Source organism: Paramisgurnus dabryanus, chromosome 11 (assembly GCF_030506205.2).
Source record: "Paramisgurnus dabryanus chromosome 11, PD_genome_1.1, whole genome shotgun sequence".
In the NCBI taxonomy this organism is placed as follows: domain Eukaryota; kingdom Metazoa; phylum Chordata; class Actinopteri; order Cypriniformes; family Cobitidae; genus Paramisgurnus; species Paramisgurnus dabryanus.
In genome coordinates this window covers 1,358,447-1,378,025 of record NC_133347.1, presented here as the reverse complement: position 1 = coordinate 1,378,025, position 19,579 = coordinate 1,358,447, and the positions used below count along the sequence as shown (strand labels likewise).

The 19,579-nt window shown below is 43.9% G+C and overlaps 1 protein-coding gene across 3 annotated transcripts in view; it reads left to right on the top strand.

The window, feature by feature from the left end:
* sema6a (sema domain, transmembrane domain (TM), and cytoplasmic domain, (semaphorin) 6A) overlaps positions 1-18,812 on the top strand; it is a 44,857-nt gene extending 26,045 nt beyond the window's left edge. Inside the window, exons 12-19 of one of the 3 annotated variants that reach the window (XM_065270226.2) lie at positions 1,216-1,371; positions 1,922-2,095; positions 2,687-2,827; positions 2,904-2,981; positions 3,640-3,698; positions 3,977-3,997; positions 10,596-10,712; positions 16,024-18,812. In XM_065270226.2, the coding sequence (XP_065126298.1) occupies positions 1,216-1,371; positions 1,922-2,095; positions 2,687-2,827; positions 2,904-2,981; positions 3,640-3,698; positions 3,977-3,997; positions 10,596-10,712; positions 16,024-17,102 (1,825 nt within the window). In that variant the 3' untranslated portion in view covers positions 17,103-18,812. Of the gene's footprint in view, positions 1-1,215; positions 1,372-1,921; positions 2,096-2,686; positions 2,828-2,903; positions 2,982-3,639; positions 3,699-3,976; positions 3,998-10,592; positions 10,713-16,023 lie in introns of all 3 variants that reach the window. The other 2 variants (XM_065270224.2, XM_065270227.2) reach the window with 2 other exon arrangements.
* The last annotated feature ends 767 nt before the right edge of the window (positions 18,813-19,579 follow it).

Sequence of the window (19,579 nt, the reverse complement as noted above, 5' to 3'; positions counted from 1 at the left end):
TTATTCTCATGCAAATAACGATTAAAATATTTTCATAACTTTGTTGTGTGGCTGTATTACGTTTATTTTATGTAAATAATAGTTTAAATGTTTTCATAAGAAACCTTAATGTATATGAACTTGATTTGTAAGAGTACTTTGGGGTTGGACCTTGCTTGCGTTTCTTGGGTCCGATTTCAAAGCCCCCAAACCCTTTCAGCGGTGAGGGTGGACGCAGCGATGTCCTCTGCTGGCGTCAAGTCCTGAGGCAGATCCACCTCCCGTTACACGGCGTGCCCGATTTATGCTGGCAAGCGTGGGATTCCCCCGTACAAGGACGTCGGTCTCCTCGGCTGTGAACCGCTCCTGGCGTGCGCCTGGTAAATCCGTCATAATAATAGCATCCCGCCATGGAACTTGCGCCCTTGCGTTTAAAGGGAATGTTGGCTAGCGTTCTGATTGGTTTATTTGACGTTACGCCCAAACCACACCTATGAATAATGAACCTACTTCAGACCAACCCCTTATTGATTTGCGCCCGGCGCAAGAGTTATTTCTCACGCCGGGAAAATAGCAACAGCGCCCAAGATCCGCCCACAAACTCACTTGCGCGTTGCGCTTCGCACTTGCGTTTCAGATAGTTAAAATAGAGCCCTTATTGTTCAATATTTTAAGACTTTTATGTAAGGTTTTGATCCACTTCAGATGTTGACTATTATAGTTCAACTTTGGCCAATTAGAAAATCACAGATTTATAGTTTAATGTAAATTAATCTCTAGTTTGAAATAATAACTTAAAAAGTGAGAAATATGAAAGAGAATTAAACAAAAAGTTATAAAATGTAAAAATTAAATGCATTGTTGGAAAGCAGCTTAGTAAAGACAGTAGATACATTAGTAAAAAAAGTGAACAGATGGTATTTGATGCACAAGTTATTGGTGAGTCTCATTTTCCAGACAAATAAGGTGATGATCAAAATGTGATTGAATAATCTTACAAAAAAGATCTTCTGCTTTGTTCTTTCATGTTTCTCTCATCTTTGTGACTCGAATCATTTGTGCTGATGAACATGAAATGTTGTTTGTGTAAAATGACGAGAGCAGCTTGCTTACTTTATCATGTAATCTGTTAGTGAGCCGTTCTGTACGTTTTACCTGTTTATTGGTAATGTATTTACCTTCTATTGAGAAGATTCAAATCAAACATCTCTGAGAAATATTCATGTGTTTGTTTAGGCCTGGCGTCTGTGCAGGATCGTCCTCTGTAGAAAAGTTCAAAGTGTCTAATGAGTTTCCCGACGAAACGCTCAACTTTATCAAGATGCACCCGCTGATGGACGAGGCTGTGCCCTCCATCACAAACCGGCCCTGGTTCCTCAAAACCATGGTTCGGTAAGTGGACGATATCAACTTTAACAACACAGTTTTTAATTATTTAACAACTACAGTATGTAATTAAAAGAAGCGGTTTTGGATGTATGAGGTTTGTGTTCACGCTCATATGTTTCTACTCATCAGGGTTTGTGTAATTATGCCTAAGTTATACTGAATTATTGAAAACACACATGCTAAAGCTGTGTATGTGTGTGTGTGTGTGTGAGTTCAAAGACTTGAAAAGAGGAAAAAATGATTGCTGTATAACTTATTTGTCTTTCCATTTCTATCTTGCCAGTTATAATTACACTGAAAATGTATTTGCATACAGATTTGGAAATGATACATAAAGTACATTAACACAGATAAGTGTGATAATTGGAACGACAGTCGCCAGATAAGAGTTTCATTTCTTCAGTGAGAACTGAGCCACAAATCCCAAGGATTTGATGGAAATTTCATTATAACCCTTAATCTCTGTCTGTCTCGCTTGTCGTCTGTTTCTCTCTCTGGTTGTCTGTCTCTACCTGGCTGTCTGTCTCTCTGACTGTCTGTCTCATTTCCTCAGATATCGTCTCACTCGAATAGCGGTGGATAATGCTGCCGGTCCCCATCACAACCACACGGTGGTTTTTCTGGGTTCAGAGCGAGGGGTCGTCCTGAAGTTTCTGGCCAAGATGCGGAGCGGTTTGCTCAATGACAGCCTGTTTCTGGAGGAGCTGAGCGTCTATAATCCTGAGAAGTGTGTATTTTATTAAGAAGAGAGCTACTCTGTTATTTACACTCGTTCATCGGGTTACAGCGCTGCACGCGCGGTTGCTAAATTAAAGGGAGCGCTGTGGAAATTCTTCTGCTGTTGGTTTGGACCACGAGGCCCGACCAAACAAACAGTGAATGATGAAAGAGTTTGACTGAGATTCACATTACAATGAATGATGTGGGTTTGCTCAGAGAGACTCACAAACGCTCTTAAATTAAACAGAGACACACATACTGGATAAAGATTTAACCCTATACACACCTTTCACTGTCAATGTTAGCAGTAAGCCATGATGTGCATTAGGGTTAGAGACTATTAAAACCTCAGGTTAACCCGACATGAAGCCAAATAACTCTACATCATTTTCTTGTGACCTTGAATGTCTTGTTTTGTTATAGAAATGATAGCAACAGCACTAATGTTCAAATGATTAATAATACTCCTCTGAAAGGCTTTTAATAAATCATGAGTGTAGACATGTAAAGCCTCAGCAGTGCGTGTACATAGATAATAAAGTATATTTCTATGGGCACATGTAAAACTGATGTGTGTGTATGTGTGTGATGTGTTCAGGTGCAGCATTGATGGAGTGGAGGACAAACGCATTATCAGCATGCAGATCGACCACAGGAGTCACTCGCTGTTCGTGGCGTTCTCATCATGTGTGGTCAGAGTTCCGCTTTCTCGCTGCGAACGACACGGAAAGTGTAAAAAGTAGGTCCGAATTTCAGTTTGACGGTCGCACAGGACGAGTGTCCGTGATTTAACTCTTCGTGTGTGTTTCTCTCAGGTCCTGTATCGCCTCCCGGGACCCTTACTGTGGTTGGATGTCAGACGGCACTTGCAGAGAAATCACGTCTGACACAAAGTACGGCGCTTTATTCTCAGTCCTGTAATTATAGTTCACCCAAGCCAAATGATGATGTCAGTCTACCCGAAATCTTTTGCATGCGGCTCAATGTGATTGTGGTTTGAACTGGTGGAGAAACGGAGCGAAGGGTCCATATTTCATCATTAGAGTCTATTTATATATCACGGTTGAAGAAACAACATGTGGCGTTTTAAAGAAACGAGGTTGTTGGCATCTCATCACACAGCAGCTGATCTTTGCCAAGCTTCAATGGATTTTTAAACGATGGCATTATTGCTAAAGTTTCTGCTCTTCAGAACGACTTTTCCATTTCCAATCTGAACATACGAGCTCTCTCTAAAGTGACTCAGTGTGAGATTATGTGGCTATGATCGATGTGGTTTGTGACCGCGATGGAAAGTCTTTTGACTTGATGTTTTCTTCACCACAGCTTTTATATGAAGTGAAGAGTTCAGAAATCATTACTTACTGGTTTAGCTTTAGTGATAGTGTTTACAAGAATGTTGTAACTAAATCTATTGACCTTATTGTTATTTTAAAATATGCTTGTTTGAGATTATAGTTATTGAGTGTAAAATTTAGTCCAAAAGGTCTTGAGCTTTTAGTCACTGTGTGTGTGTGTGTGTGTGTTTGTGTGTGTGTGTTTACTGTGCAGATGGTCTTTTGAGCAGGATGTGGACCAGGGCAACACAGATGGACTGGGTGACTGCCAAAGTAAGCAGAACCAGTTTACTGAGAGATGTGGACATGACAAGATCCTAAGATACACACACACACACACACACACACTTATGTTTTTTTTTACAGAGTAAACATTATTTTACATTGTGTCATTTGTATCTTTAAAAACACTTAATGTTCACATGTGATCTTGATTAATGTTGTTGTGTGGTTTATTGAGTTAGTGTCTTTGAGTTAGTGAGTTTCTCTAGTTGTCTTTCATGAAATCTCATTTCATCCAGTTAACATGTTTGTTTGTAATTTTTTTTTAGATTCCTTTGTGGCTCTTAATGGTGAGTAAAAGCAGATGAGAATTATTAAACTTTGTTTTTACCTCAAATCACTTTATATTCCTCCTATTTTCATCCGTTTCTCTCTTAGTTAATGTCTCATTTCTTTTGAGCGATATTATCCAGAATCCTTCACCTCATCAATTTCTCATGTTTTTAAACGAGTTTTGTGCAGCCCATAGATAAAGGTTTCACAGGCCCCGCCCCCTGTGTGTCATTCATTCTGACTTGTCATCATTTGATTGGGCAGATGTCTGTTCATATTTTGATTGTTTTATATTTATTTTGGAGGTTTTGTTTTGTAAGGTCTGATTTTGTTTACAAAGAAGAATCGCTTATGACTTATTTGTTAAATTTAACTTAAACATGTGCACTTTTTTGGTTAAGTGTGTTCCTGAGAACATTGTCATAACCGGCTCATGATAATTGTGTATCCCAATGGTAAATGAAAAATTTGGTTTGCCTGAATTTTTTTCTAATAAGCAATATCTAAAATATCTTCACTTGAACATTGTTTGTTCCCTATGAATACAAGCAAACACACACAACACTAAAGCTTCTGAATGAATGAGAGTCACATATAACATCAGCTACTGGTCTGTCTGAAGAGCATCTGATCTGAGTCGTGTTTTAGATGAAAATATCAATATTTGGTATTATGAGCTTCTTTAGTCTTCAGTACTGTGCTCTCATCGTATTCATCCTCTCATTGAGTTATTCTGCTCATAAGAATGTGTTTTAAGTCTTTATAATGTAGAATATAAATGCATTTATTATAAAGTGATGCCATGTGGATTTACCTTTGAAACTATATTCCTCGCTCCTGGCATCAGCGTATGTGCAGTTTGGCAGTTCAGAGATTATTTTTGTAGGGAGCTGTCACCTTCTTCATCTGGGTGTGTCATGCTTTTTTCTGGCTCTTCCTCTGCCTGTGGAAAATGAATTATGAAATAGCGCTGTCACAGTAATCTCTCAGCCCGTGGTACTTTCTTAAATAAATCATTTTAATGGCTTTGGCTGGGAGCTGCTCGGGCGATCGGAGTGAACAACAGCCACAGCAGGGATGCATGAAAGAGCGTTTATCTGTCCATTCATACATGACATGACAGTAATGCCCGGGTGTGTTTTTCTACCAGAGTACCAGTTTTAGAAAGAAGTGTTTAGTTTTTGTGTTTGCTGATCCGTCTATAAAGCTCTCATGAAAAATTACATAATGACAAATAAATACTGCAGAACTGAACAACGGTTCATATGACATTCAGCCCGCTATTTTTGTATTATAGTATTCGGCCCACTTTAAATCACATTCAACCCACTAATAATTCTCATGTGGCCTGCTATTAATCGCATCAGGACTGCTATTGATTGCAATCGCATTCCGCCCGCTACTGATCATATTCCACCCATCCACCTGCTACTGAGCACATTCCGCCCGCTACTTATCGCATTCCATCCGTCCACCCACTACTGATCACATTTCACCCGTCCACCCACTACTGATCGCATTCCGCCCGCTACTGAACGCATTCCACCCGCTACTGAACGCATTCCGCCTGCTACTGATCGCATTCCGCCCGCTACTGAACGCATTCCACCCGTCCACCCGCTACTGATCTCATTCCACTCGTCCACCCACTACTGATCGCATTCCACCCACTACTGAACGCATTCCGCTCGCTACTGATCGCATTCTACCCGTCCACCCGCTACTGAACGCATTCCGCCTGCTACTGATCGCATTCCACCCGCTACTGATCGCATTCTACCCGTCCACCCGCTACTGAACGCATTCCGCCTGCTACTGATCGCATTCCACCCGCTACTGATCGCATTCTACCCGTCCACCCGCTACTGAACGCATTCCGCCTGCTACTGATTGCATTCCACCCGCTACTGAACGCAATCCACCCGTCCACCCGCTACTGATCTCATTCCACCCGTCCACCCGCTACTGAACGCATTCCACTCGTCCATCCGCTACTGATCTCATTCCACTCGTCCACCGGCTACTGAACCCATTCCACTCGTCCACCCGCTACTGAACGCATGCCACCCGTCCACCCCTACTGATCTCATTCCACCCGTCCACCCGCTACTGAACGCATTCCACCCGTCCACCGGCTACTGATCTCATTCCACTCGTCCACCGGCTACTGAACCCATTCCACTCGTCCACCCGCTACTGAACGCATTCCACCCGTCCACCCGCTACTGATCTCATTCCACCCGTCCACCCGCTACTGAACGCATTCCACTCGTCCACCCGCTACTGATCTCATTCCACCCGTCCACCCGCTACTGAACGCATTCCACTCGTCCACCCGCTACTGAACGCATTCCACCCGTCCACCCGCTACTGAACGCATTCCGCCTGCTACTGATCGCATTCCACCCGCTACTGATCGCATTCCGTCTGCTACTGATCTCATTCCACCCGTCCACCCGCTACTGAATGCATTCCACCCACTACTGAACGCATTCCGGTCGCTACTGATCGCATTCTACTTGTCCACCCGCTACTGAACGCATTCCGCCTGCTACTGATCGCATTCCACCCGCTACTGATCGCATTCCGTCTGCTACTGATCTCATTCCACCCGTCCACCCGCTACTGAATGCATTCCACCCGCTACTGATCGCATTCCGCCCGCTATTGAACGCATTCCACCCGTCCACCTGCTACTGAACGCATTCCACCCGCTACTGATCGCATTCTGCCCGCTACAAATCGCATTCCACCTGTCCAACCACTACTGATCTCATTCCACCCGCTACTGAACGCATTCCACCCGCTACTGATCGCATTCCACCCGTCCAGCTGCTACTGATCTCATTCCACTTGTCCAACCGCTACCAATCTCATTCCACCCGTCTACCCGCTACTGAATGCATTTTGCCCCGCTACTGATCGCATTCCACCTGTCCAACCGCTACCGATCTCATTCCACCCGTCCACCCGCTACTAAACGCATTTCACCCGTCCACCCGCTACTGAACGCATTCCACCCGTTTACCCGCTACTGAACGCATTCCACCTGTCCACCCGCTACTGAACCCATTCCACCAGTCCACCCGCTACTGAACGCATTCCGCTCGCTACTGATTGCATTCTACCAGTCCACCCGCTACTGAACCCATTCCACCAGTCCACCCGCTACTGAACGCATTCCGCTCGCTACTGATCGCATTCTACCAGTCCACCCGCTACTGAACGCATTCCGCCTGCTACTGATCGCATTCCACCCGCTACTGATCGCATTCCGCCTGCTACTGATCTCATTCCACCCGTCCACCCGCTACTGAACGCATTCCACCTGCTACTGATCGCATTCCGCCCGCTATTGATCGCATTCTGCCCGCTATTGATCGCATTCCACCCGTCCACCTGCTACTGAACGCATTTCACCCGCTACTGATCGCATTCCACCTGTCCAACCACTACTGATCTCATTCCACCCGTCCACCCGCTACTGAACGCATTCCACCCTGCTACTGATTGCATTTCGCCCGCTATTGATCGCATTCCGCCCGCTATTGATCGCATTCCACCCGTCCACCTGCTATTGAACGCATTTCACCCGCTACTGATCGCATTCTGCCCGCTACTGATTGCATTCCACCTGTCCAACTACTACTGATCTCATTCCACCCGTCCACCCGCTGCTGAATGCATTCCACCCACTACTGAACGCATTCCGCTCGCTACTGATCGCATTCCACCCGCTACTGAACGCATTCCACCCGTCCACCCGCTACGGATCTCATTCCACCCGTCCCCCGCTACTGAACGCATTCCACTCGTCCACCCGCTGCTGAACGCATTCCACTCGTCCACCCACTACTGAACGCATTCCACTCGTCCATCCGCTACTGAACGCATTCCACCCGTCCACTCGCTACTGATCTCATTCCACCCGTCCACCAGCTACTGAACGCATTCCACTCGTCCACCCGCTACTGATCTCATTCCACCCGTCCACCCGCTACTGAACGCATTCTGCCTGCTACTGATCGCATTCCACCTGCTACTGATCGCATTCCGTCTGCTACTGATTTCATTCCACCCGTCCACCCGCTACTGAACGCATTCCGCTCGCTACTGATCGCATTCTACCCGTCCACCCGCTACTGAACGCATTCCGCCTGCTACTGATCGCATTCCACCCGCTACTGATCGCATTCCGTCTGCTACTGATCTCATTCCACCCGTCCACCCGCTACTGAATGCATTCCACCCGCTACTGATCGCATTCCACCCGTCCACCTGCTACCGATCTCATTCCACCCGTCTACCCGCTACTGAATGCATTCTGCCCTGCTACTGATCGCATTCCACCTGTCCAACCGCTACCGATCTCATTCCACCCGTCCACCCGCTACTGAACGCATTCCACCCGTCCACCCGCTACTGAACGCATTCCACCCGTTTACCCGCTACTGAACGCATTCCACCTGTCCACCCGCTACTGAACCCATTCCACCCGTCCACCCGCTACTGAACGCATTCCGCTCGCTACTGATCGCATTCTACCAGTCCACCCACTACTGAACGCATTCCGCCTGCTACTGATCGCATTCCACCCGCTACTGATCTCATTCCACCCGTCCACCCGCTACTGAACGCATTCCACCCGCTACTGATCACAATCTGCCCGGTATTGATCGCATTCCGCCCGCTATTGATCGCATTCCACCCGTCCACCTGCTACTGAACGCATTTCACCCGCTACTGATCGCATTCTGCCCGCTACTGATCGCATTCCACCTGTCCAACCACTACTGATCTCATTCCACCCGTCCACCCGCTACTGAACACATTCCACCCGCTACTGATCGCATTCTGCCGGCTACTGATCTCATTCCACCTGTCCACCCGCTACTGATCTCATTCCACCTGTCCACCCGCTACTGATCTCATTCCACCTGTCCACCCGCTACTGAACGCATTCCACCCGTCCACCCGCTACTGAACGCATTCCACCCGTCCACCCACTACTGAACGCATTCCGCTCGCTACTGATCGCATTCCACCCGCTACTGAACGGATTCCACCCGTCCACCCTTTACTGATCTCATTCCACCTGTCCACCCGCTACTGAACACATTCCACCCGTCCACCCGCTACTGAACGCATTCCACCTGTCCACCCGCTACTGAATGCATTCCACCCATCCACCCGCTACTGAACGCATTCCACCTGTCCACCCGCTACTGAACGCATTCCACCCGTCCACCCGTTACTGAACGCATTCCACCCGTCCACCCGCTACTGAATGCATTCCACCCATCCACCCGCTACTGATTGCATTCCACCTGTCCACCTGCTACTGAACGCATTCCACCCGTCCACCCGCTACTGAACGCATTCCACCCGTCCACCCGCTACTGAACGCATTCCACCCGTCCGCCCGCTACTGAACGCATTCCACCCGTCCATCCGCTACTGAACGCATTCCACCCGTCCACCCGCTACTGAACGCATTCCACCCGTCCACCCACTACTGAACGCATTCCGCTCGCTACTGATCGCATTCCACCCGCTACTGAACGGATTCCACCCGTCCACCCGCTACTGATCTCATTCCACCTGTCCACCCATCCACCCGCTACTGAACGCATTCCACCCGTCCACCCACTACTGAACGCATTCCACCCGTCCACCCGCTACTGAACGCATTCCACCCATCCACACGCTACTGATTGCATTCCACCTGTCCACCTGCTACTGAACGCATTCCACCCGTCCACCCGCTACTGAACGCATTCCACCCGTCCGCCCGCTACTGAACGCATTCCACCCGTCCGCCCGCTACTGAACGCATTCCACCCGTCCGCCCGCTACTGATTGCATTCCACCCGTCCGCCCGCTACTGAACGCATTCCACCCGTCCACCCGCTACTGAACGCATTCCACCCGTCCACCCGCTACTGAACGCATTCCACCCGTCCACCCGCTACTGAACGCATTCCACCCGTCCACCCGCTACTGAACGCATTCCGCTCGCTACTGATCGCATTCTACCCGTCCACCCGCTACTGAACGCATTCCGCCTGCTACTGATCGCATTCCACCCGCTACTGATTGCATTCCGCCTGCTACTGATCTCATTCCACCTGTCCACCCGCTACTGAACGCATTCCACCCGCTACTGATCGCATTCCGCCCGCTATTGATCGCATTCCGCCCGCTATTGATCACATTCCACCCGTCCACCTGCTACTGAACGCATTCCACCCGCTACTGATCGCATTCCGCCCGCTAGAGAATCAAACATGCAACCTTTGACAAATCCAACTCTAACCATTAAACAACCACTAATAATGAGTGGCTGATTGTACATTATTCCACTTTTTACATGGCAGAAAACAACAACAAAAATGCACAGACATAACATGTTATGATTATTTAAATTATGATCATATATTTGATGATATGAGAACAAACTAACTGCATAAATGCATTTATTTCTGAAAGCACCATGATGTTGGCATCATAAACACCGTCTGCCTTTAATGATCTTACTGATGAGTGACATCACAACAGAGAGAAATACAGAATCCAGCTTGGGTAAAAGACAGTAATGTGTTTGTGCTCCAGCAGGCCTTCTCACCACTGTCCCACCCGCTGCCAGCGGTCCGCTGGGCCGGGGTCGCATGGTCAAGCCGAAGGACCCTCCCCAGCCTGACGATAAGAGCGACACGCAGCCCGAGGATGCGGGTAAGCCTTGGAACGGGAAAGGGTTCCTCCTGTGTAGGTCTGCTTCCAGCTGTTTCATTCACCTAAGAGAGCGATTCATAAATCTAGTAACTGGATAAGAGAGAGATTTATCTAAGACTGTAACATCCAGAAAGTCTCATTACTCTCTAGAAGATCATTCATTCATCTTCAAGATTCTTCTGCCTTCATAGATGGCGTTTTAAGATTTTAAAAACGACATTAAAGTATGTTCTGCATGACAATCCCAAACTGCTTTGTGATGATCTCTTCGACTGTTAACAGAGTTGATGTTTTAGTAAGAGCAGTACAGATTAATGAGGTTTTTCTTTAAATTTGAAGAAGAGCTCATATTGAACAGGCTGATGGTTTTATCTCCTGACTGTGCTGTGTGTGTGGTGTTACATTATGAGCTAAACTCATTACAGACCGCAGACTTTCATTTATATTGATTGTCAATCATTAAGTCAAGTTTGGCCCCTGACACGCATTAGTCAATATAAAGTTTGGATTGATAAATCTCTCTTTTTCTGGGTTTGCTGAGATGAAATCTTTTCAAGTCTGTCTCTGTTATAAACAGAGGATGAAGTTTGGTCTCGATCAAATGAAACTCAGCTGGAATCAGACCTTGTGTCACATAAACTCAATGGTGGCAGAGAAACTCATCGCTGCTGATGTTTGTGCTTCAGTTACTGCGTTTTTACCATGGTACTGATATCAGGCTTGTGTGAGAGCTTCTTATGAAATGCTTTATTTATTTTATGCAGATTTTGTTTGTGATTTGGGTTTTGCTCTCTTCTATTCTTTAGTTTAAGTTGATGATTATATTTGTTGTTTTTTTGTTGCATGCCTTTTGTATTTTCTGCTTCGCTTTCACAGAATTTAGTGGCTGTCACTCTTTAACATGTGGCCCAAATGTTTCCTGTGCTCATGAATATTCACGCAGCCCCTCCTCTCTGACCACACCCCCACTGTCTGTTTATCTGCTGATGTACTTTTGATGGGTCAGATGTACTGTGAAAGATGACAAACACTGTTGTCAAACACAAGACCGCCTGTCCGGTTACATCCGGCTCATATTTTACCTCAGAATTTTAATTTGATTCAAATGTATTTCTTTAGCGCTTTCCACAATTTTGCATTTGATCAAAGCAGCATCACAGTAAATTCAGAGAAATACAGGCAAATAAAACTACAGGTGTATGAATTCATAGATGATATTATTACAAATACTAGTAGCGCTATTATAAAAAAGACATATCAAATTTTTATGTCATGTAAATTTCAGCTATGATGTTAATGCAAACTTTTCAATTCATTCATTAATTTATTGTTTATTTATAGAGCACATTTAAAACAACACAAGGTTGAACAAAGTGCTGAACAGGACAATATAATCTCGAAATACAAACATAAATACATTAGGTACTGTATACTAAAAGCAATTGTAAGTTAATAATTTTTAAGTTTAACTTTTAAAGATGTTGTGATTAAGATGGTAAGCCATTGCAAAGTTTAGACCTGCAAACAGTGAGCCAATCAAGACCCCCAGACCTAAGTGGTCTTGATGGTTTAGGAGTACATAGCAGCTCAGATTTTTATTAATTTAAAAATAAAAAAAATTGAAATCAATTCTTAGTGCAAAGATGATAAAATAAGGATGATATGTATGAAACATACGACTGCCCGTCAACAGCCGAGCTCCAGCGTTCTGACCCATTTGTAAACGATTAATGGATGATTGATTGACTTTGTGATAAAGTCAATTACAATCATCAATGAAACCAGAAAATATCGATAAAAGTACATTTAGTATAAAACTAAATGTTTTTTTATCTTTAGATATAACGCAAACATCTCTTAATTCGATTGATGTTTGCAGTGAAGATGTTTTCATGAGCTATTGTTTCCTACATAAATATTTGATAGTAGTGAGTGCCCTAAAATCAACACCTGAACTCTGAGGGGAAATCTAACGATGAATATTTATAATGGAGTTATTTTGGTGCCATTTTCACAGTATGTTTGAGTCCTGTATTTGTTTGAGTGTTCTGGTATATGTGGTTTATGAGGACTCAAATGATGGGTATATAACCACAGAAACATAATTTAAACCAAAAGGCTTAAAAACATATTTAATGGTGATTTTTAAAATGAATCTGCAATCACCCTCGCACACCTGTAGGTAATAGGGCCATAGGAAATGAGACCAAACGCAGTCAATATTCAAAAACAACAGAAAGATATATAAGTCTTGCAAAAGTTTTCAAAATATTGAATAATCACATGAATCATAAAGAATCAAGAAAAACTTCAGGTGCGTAGAGCCAAGAGAATATTTGAAAAAAAAAAAGGTGGCTAGCGGCACACTGGATAAAAACTTGACTAGAGAAGTCTAGAAAATTGCATAGTGCCATGTGCATGTGGATTAAAAAGACATCTTTTTTTAAGTTTTAAAATAGAAATTTTTCTAGAATATAGGCTATAGCCTACAGTTTATAAAGCATAAAACACTAATGTACCCTTATGAAGGTCCCTGTAAACCACTTATAGTGTTTGTGTCATTGGGTGTGCGTTGTATCCGTGTGTGGCATTGTGTGATATGTCTGTGTGTTATCCTGTGTGTGATTCTAGCTTTATTGTTCATCGCTCAGCCCTCCCTCCCTCCATCTGCTGCCATTGTGACCTCACAGGATTTCCAGCTCTTGCGATGGATCGTTCCAAGGCTGAACCTCTAATGTACCTCAGTGTGTTTGACTAACCTTAATCTCACTACCTCTTCAACCAATAGATGCGTGTCTCTCTCTCTCCCGCACTTTATCTGGTTTCTTTCCCTCTCCCACTCCTCTGTAGCAGCATCTCTTGCTCTCTCTCAGTAAATAGTCATTTTCTTTAGTTGTATTTATTGTAACCGCTCTGTTTTCTCTGATGTGGATAAACAGGTGTTTGATAATGAATGTAGGAGACTGTGTGCTGTTAATCAGTGATATTTAACTCTAGTTATGGATATGCATGTAGACGAGAGTGTAAACTTATGATGCTGTTGTAATAATAATATTGCTGGTGATAATATAGAGGTTAGGTTAACTATTAGTCACAATGACTTTCTATTCTCAGATTTAATGCTGACACATAATTCATGTAAAGATGACCTCATACACATTCATTAGATTATAATATTTGCACACAGCACATTGACCTTCTGACCATCTTTGAATTTAAACCAGCAGATTTAATTGATGAAACGGTGAGATCCATTATAGGCTGTAATATTTTACACTCGAGTCATGTGTTATAATGAGATATAAGAAAGATACCGTTTCTCATTTACAACCACTTTCTCTATTAGATGAATCAGTAGAGATGAATGTGAATTATGAGCACATTTCACCAGAAGATAATCTGTGAACATCAGTTGAGTTGATGCTCTCGTCGTCATGGCATACACATGTTGGATTTTTCTTTGCAGACGCAGAAAGAGATTTGCGCTGTGTGTGTGGGTGATGATCTGTCTTACACCTTTAATTATCAGCAAGTCACATGAAATATAAATCTCATGTGTGTCCGTTTCTCACGAGTCGCCTGCGAGGTTTCAAACTGTGGCATTTTCCTGCACGTATCGCTCTATTCTGTGTGTCGATTCTTCAAATCCTTGATTTGATTGCATTTTTCGATTCTAAGATCATGATTTCATTCTTCTTTTTTTTTGAAAAGCACAAAAAATGCTATGCCAGGCTGTCTCTTGTGGCTGTTTGAACACATTCAACCACATGTGCGTTTACACTACAAAAGCTTGGCAAGCTGATCGGACATGACGTGGGAAATCGTGACACCCTTAATGTGCAATATATACCAGTTTTTACAATCTACAGCTAACATTTGAGATATTGATTTTACATTAAAAACTGTACAAATTATTAAGCCTTATTTAGGATCTGAGTAAATGAAAGTTGGTTTAGTATTATTTCCCAAAACGAAAGAAAAAGTTTTTGTCTTTGAGTTAAGTGTTGAGCAAACCTGACCTCGTCCTATTCATAACTAACAGACGCTTTGATGTTGAGAAACAATTGACTTCATACATGAAAGTTAGATGCCTTCAAAGGTTACGTGAGTGCTGTCAGTGTCTTCAGAGAATCATACCAGACGCTCTTTAACTATTGTACGGGAGAAGACTCGTCGTTCATTCGTGCTGGGTGATCTGCTTTTAAAAGTGATTTACTGTCTGTTGTGAATCTGGTGATGTAGTTTAGAAATACAGAATACGCATCCAAACATCAAACAGATTATAAGGAAGAAAAATGAAACATTTTAAAGGAAAGAAACGCCTCTCAGGTCTTTCTATTTGATTCAGATAGTTTTAGTCGTGTAGAGAGACGCCATCCATTCAGCTCCATTAGGAGATCCACAGCCGAGGCCAGATTAAAGGAAAATGAAGCGTTATAAATGAATATGCACATTATGCAGCGCAGCACAGGACTCGGTGTCCATTAAACACAAACTACTGGTGTACAACACATTACACTTTACATTTGTCATGAGTAATAAATCCATGCGGTGTCTGTCCGTGTTAATGCATCTTTACTCCCCATGCGCTGTTAAACACTACAGCCCAATGGATTAGCTTTAATGTGTTTGTAACTATTGTAAAGCGCAGAATTGATTCGCCTCTGTGGAAATGTAAGCGTGTCCTGTGTATGAATTTTAAATGGTGGATGAATAGAACGGTTATCTTTTGGGATGTAGTGTCTGGCTGTCTACCTCAATGAGTTTTTCTTCATTTTGCGACAGATGGGCAGCTTTAGTATTGTCTATAACTATATGGCAAATGTTTGTCGATCAAATGTCCAATTCCAGTGAAATTTTTAAAACATTGCCTTTTTTAGAGACCAGAAAACATTAGGCTATACAGAATATTTATATTACAACAGATTGATCAGTACGTTTAGTCTAATTGAAATAGTTCATATATGAAAAAATTATCACTGTCATTCCATCTCAGATGACTTCATTTCTTCTGCCAAACACAACAAAATGATTTAGATTGAAATGACGTCATGTTATTTTCTTATGTGGAGTTTATATGGCAAGGCTCCAAAAAGCTTTCTTCATTAAAGTAAAGTAATCAAATGACTGCAATGGATGATCAATCTCAACAAGTCTCCCATAGGTTTTATGTAAAACAGCTTTCATTAATAAAATAGCAAACAATTTAGAATTGTCCGAGTGAGAGGCTCATAACAGAGTTTGTTATTAGCACTTACAGTGTCTGTGAATCTAATTTCCTATTAACCCCATTTTAAAAATCTTTTCGCAGGGGTCATCCGAGAGACGTACCATCGAGATCGAGATCAGATGGTCCCCGTGACCCTTCTGGCCATTGCCGTCATCCTCGCCTTCGTGATGGGTGCCATCTTCTCAGGCATTATTGTCTATTGCGTGTGCGACCACCGACGGCGTGACTTCGATCTGCCCGGCCGCAAGGACAAGGACTCCGTTCATTCCAGACGAGGTTCCATGAACAGCGTCACCAAGTTGACGGGCCTCTTTGAAACACAAGGCAAAGATGGCCGCCCCGAGGCCGTTCTCACCCCGCTCATGCACAACGGGCGTCTGGCCAACGGCAGAACTCTCATCAAAGCGGACCAGCACCCGGATCTGAGCGGCCTGCCCACACCGGAGTCCACGCCCCTGCAGCCTCGTCGCAAGTCCAGCCGTGGCAGTCGCGAGTGGGAGAGGAACCAGAACCTGATCAACGCCTGCACCAAAGACCTGCCCTCCGTGGGCTCTGTGGTCATCCCAACCGACCTACCGCTGCGGCCGTCACCGGGCCACATCCCCAGCGTGGTGGTGTTGCCCCTCCCTCAGCACCAGCAGGCTTACCAGCATGAGTACGTGGAGCAACCTCATCGGGTGGATCTCCCAGACGACCGATCCGCTACGCTCGAGTACAAAACCCTCAAGAGTCCGTGTCAAGGGCTCGGCATCTCGGACTGCGACGGCGCGCCGCCACGGGTTCCCCAGCGCGAGGCATCTCTGAGCGCTGCCGTCCCTCCTTCCGTCCCGCAGATGGGTAAAAGACTGGACGTGCACGGTTCCGTGTACGGCCGCGGCTTCCCCGTGAGCTCAGGCCTCAAGAAACAACACAACACCAACTCGTCCAACTCTTCCCACATGTCCAGAAACCACAGCTTCCACGTTGACACGCCTCCTCCTGCTCCGCAGAGGGTGGACTCAATGCACGTCACCTCCCCGCCGATCCTCGGCCTCTCGCGTCACCTCGGACTGAACTCGTACGCCTCCCTGTCACGCAGACACCTCAAGCCGGATGTCCCTCCCAAACCGTCACTCGTGTCCCTTTCCACGAAAGTCAAGTCTAGCGACACCTGCACATAATCTGTGCGCATCTGCAGGTTAGACGGTGCATCTGCTTTGTACAGCTGGAAGCGCAACTCTTTATTACCTTTCTTTTGATACATTTTGCAATCCGTACACGTCCAGCTCGGACTGACGAGTTCCTGGACGGCAACCCGTAACATCGGTTTGTGAGGAGCGATTAGAGATGGAGACTCTGCCCGGCTGAGGAAGTGAAGCTACGTTGCGTTATCTGCCAAAAGCACGTCAGTGGGCAGGAATTACACGACACACCCCGGTTATCAAGCACTCGGAAACGTCGAGCTCGAACCCGAAGAGCTCCTGGAGTTTACAATGGAAAGCTGTGAAGAAATGCCTGTGTCAGTGTTAATGCGCTACTGGTCAAAGCGAAACATCTACTGTAACTGTTGACTAAACTAATAACAGCTTGTATTTATTTTTTAATAAAGTGCTTGGAGAAAGACAGACTCTTTAAGGTTGAAAGTGAGAGAGTACTTTTTACTTTGAATTAATCAATCAATTATTTAAAGTCATTAAACTGGAGCCAGTACTTTTGTCCACTAACGGTGGGTTTGGACGTTGTTAAGTGAAGGCTGGAAGAGTCAGTATTTATCAACCTGTGCCAGAAGAGTTTGTGAAGCTCACACAGGAAAATCTTTTGTCTTACACATCTGCATTGAACACTGACGGCTACTGATCACCAATCATCACAAGCAAAGCACTTAGAAGGAGACTCATTTATAGCCAACGTGTTTTATTCACACACACATTTCAGTTGTTTTTTCTTTCACCTGTAAATTTGTGCCTTACACCCCGAGTAGTGAAGAGTTGGTTAGCTGTTAACTGTTATCTTACTGTACTTACGATATTATTTGTTTGTTTGTTCCCCTTGTTTTGACTCGAAAAATGAAAAAAATAATAATACAACGTAATTATAAGAATGTAGATGTTGTCATTGTCAAGTCTAACCACAAATGATTCTGTGCTTAATTTCTCATTGTGCCAATGAAACGGCCTCTAGAACGATGTGATTTGATTTCCATTTTTCTTTTTTACTTTTTAAGATGGATGTTTTTACACTGTTTAGTGGATGAATTGATGTTTATCCTCTCTTTATCTGGCTGTTTATAAGGCAATAAGATAAAAGATGACGTCTCTCCCAAACACACACACACACACTTTCTAATGTATTTGAGAAACAGAATTTGTAGGCAGTGAATACAGGCTGGCTCCTGTGTAGACATGCACTCGAATAATATTAGAAAATATATTAATGTTATCAATGTTTGTGACAGATTCCCATTAATATAATTTTCTAGCTCTATATCATTGTAATGTAATATGACGGATTTGTTATTTAACTATTTTGACACGTTTTATTAAACACTCCACGTGCCGTAATCTAGTGCACGTCATCTGACTCTGTGTAGATAATTGAATTCACGTGTCGATTGCAGCTACGTTTAAAACTTTTGTTTCAATCCGTCTGAATATTCCCATAAACTCCCGCTGTGTTTCTCACACGGTTCGTCCTGAGATCGAATCTCATCTGTGGACGTAGATTTTTGTGCTGGTGCCTTTCGGCGGTGGTCCTCAACTTGTTTGAGTTTGTGTGAATTTGTGTGATGTTGTTTTGTCACAAGGTTTCTCTGGATCTCTTCTACATCTGATTCATTCACAGCTAAATGTTGTAAAGAAATTCTCTTTAATAAATGGAAAAGTAATGATTCAGTTCTTGTCACAGATGTTTTGCTTCTTTCTCTGAGATGTAGAAAGAAACCCGAGCCGTTGTAGATGTGAGGTCACCATCATTCATAGAAAAACATCTTCCTGTCGCCAAGCTGACAGATTTACGCTACGATGAGCTTTAGTACAGCGTGTCAGATAAGTCGTCATATGCGGGCTTGACAAAATATTCAATTGTTTGACATCTCTAGCCATGGAAAACTCGCCGATAAGAATCGCTCTGGCTCGACCTCAGACTTTTCAGTGTTCATAAAAAGTTTTTATGGTCTCACGTGACTTTGTCTTTTGTCTCAACAAGCCCTGTTGTTGTCATGATGCTATTTTCTTCTTACAAAGACTAACCCGGCCAGTTATTGTGTCGGTTAAGCATTACGTTTCTCAGCTGAATTTTACAGACTGAAAGAAATCATAGTTTTTCAGATGAGATCTTCATATATATTTACATCAAGGGATATTTTTGCATAAGGAATAGTATGAGCAACTTCATCGTATTCATTTTAGGAGAGGTTAAATTATAAGGAAACCCAATTAAAGTCATTAACAATGTGTTCATGTACAATATAATAATGGTTATGTATTATGGTTAGACCTGGTTAGGGTGAGAAGATGTGTTTAGCAAAGCAATGCCTGATTTATTCCTGAACTGGATCATAAAGCACATGAAAGCAGGATCACAATGACATGGGCTACTTTGCCTTGGCTTGTTAAACTGCATTATTAAATATAAAACTGATCTCGGAACAGTGAGTGGG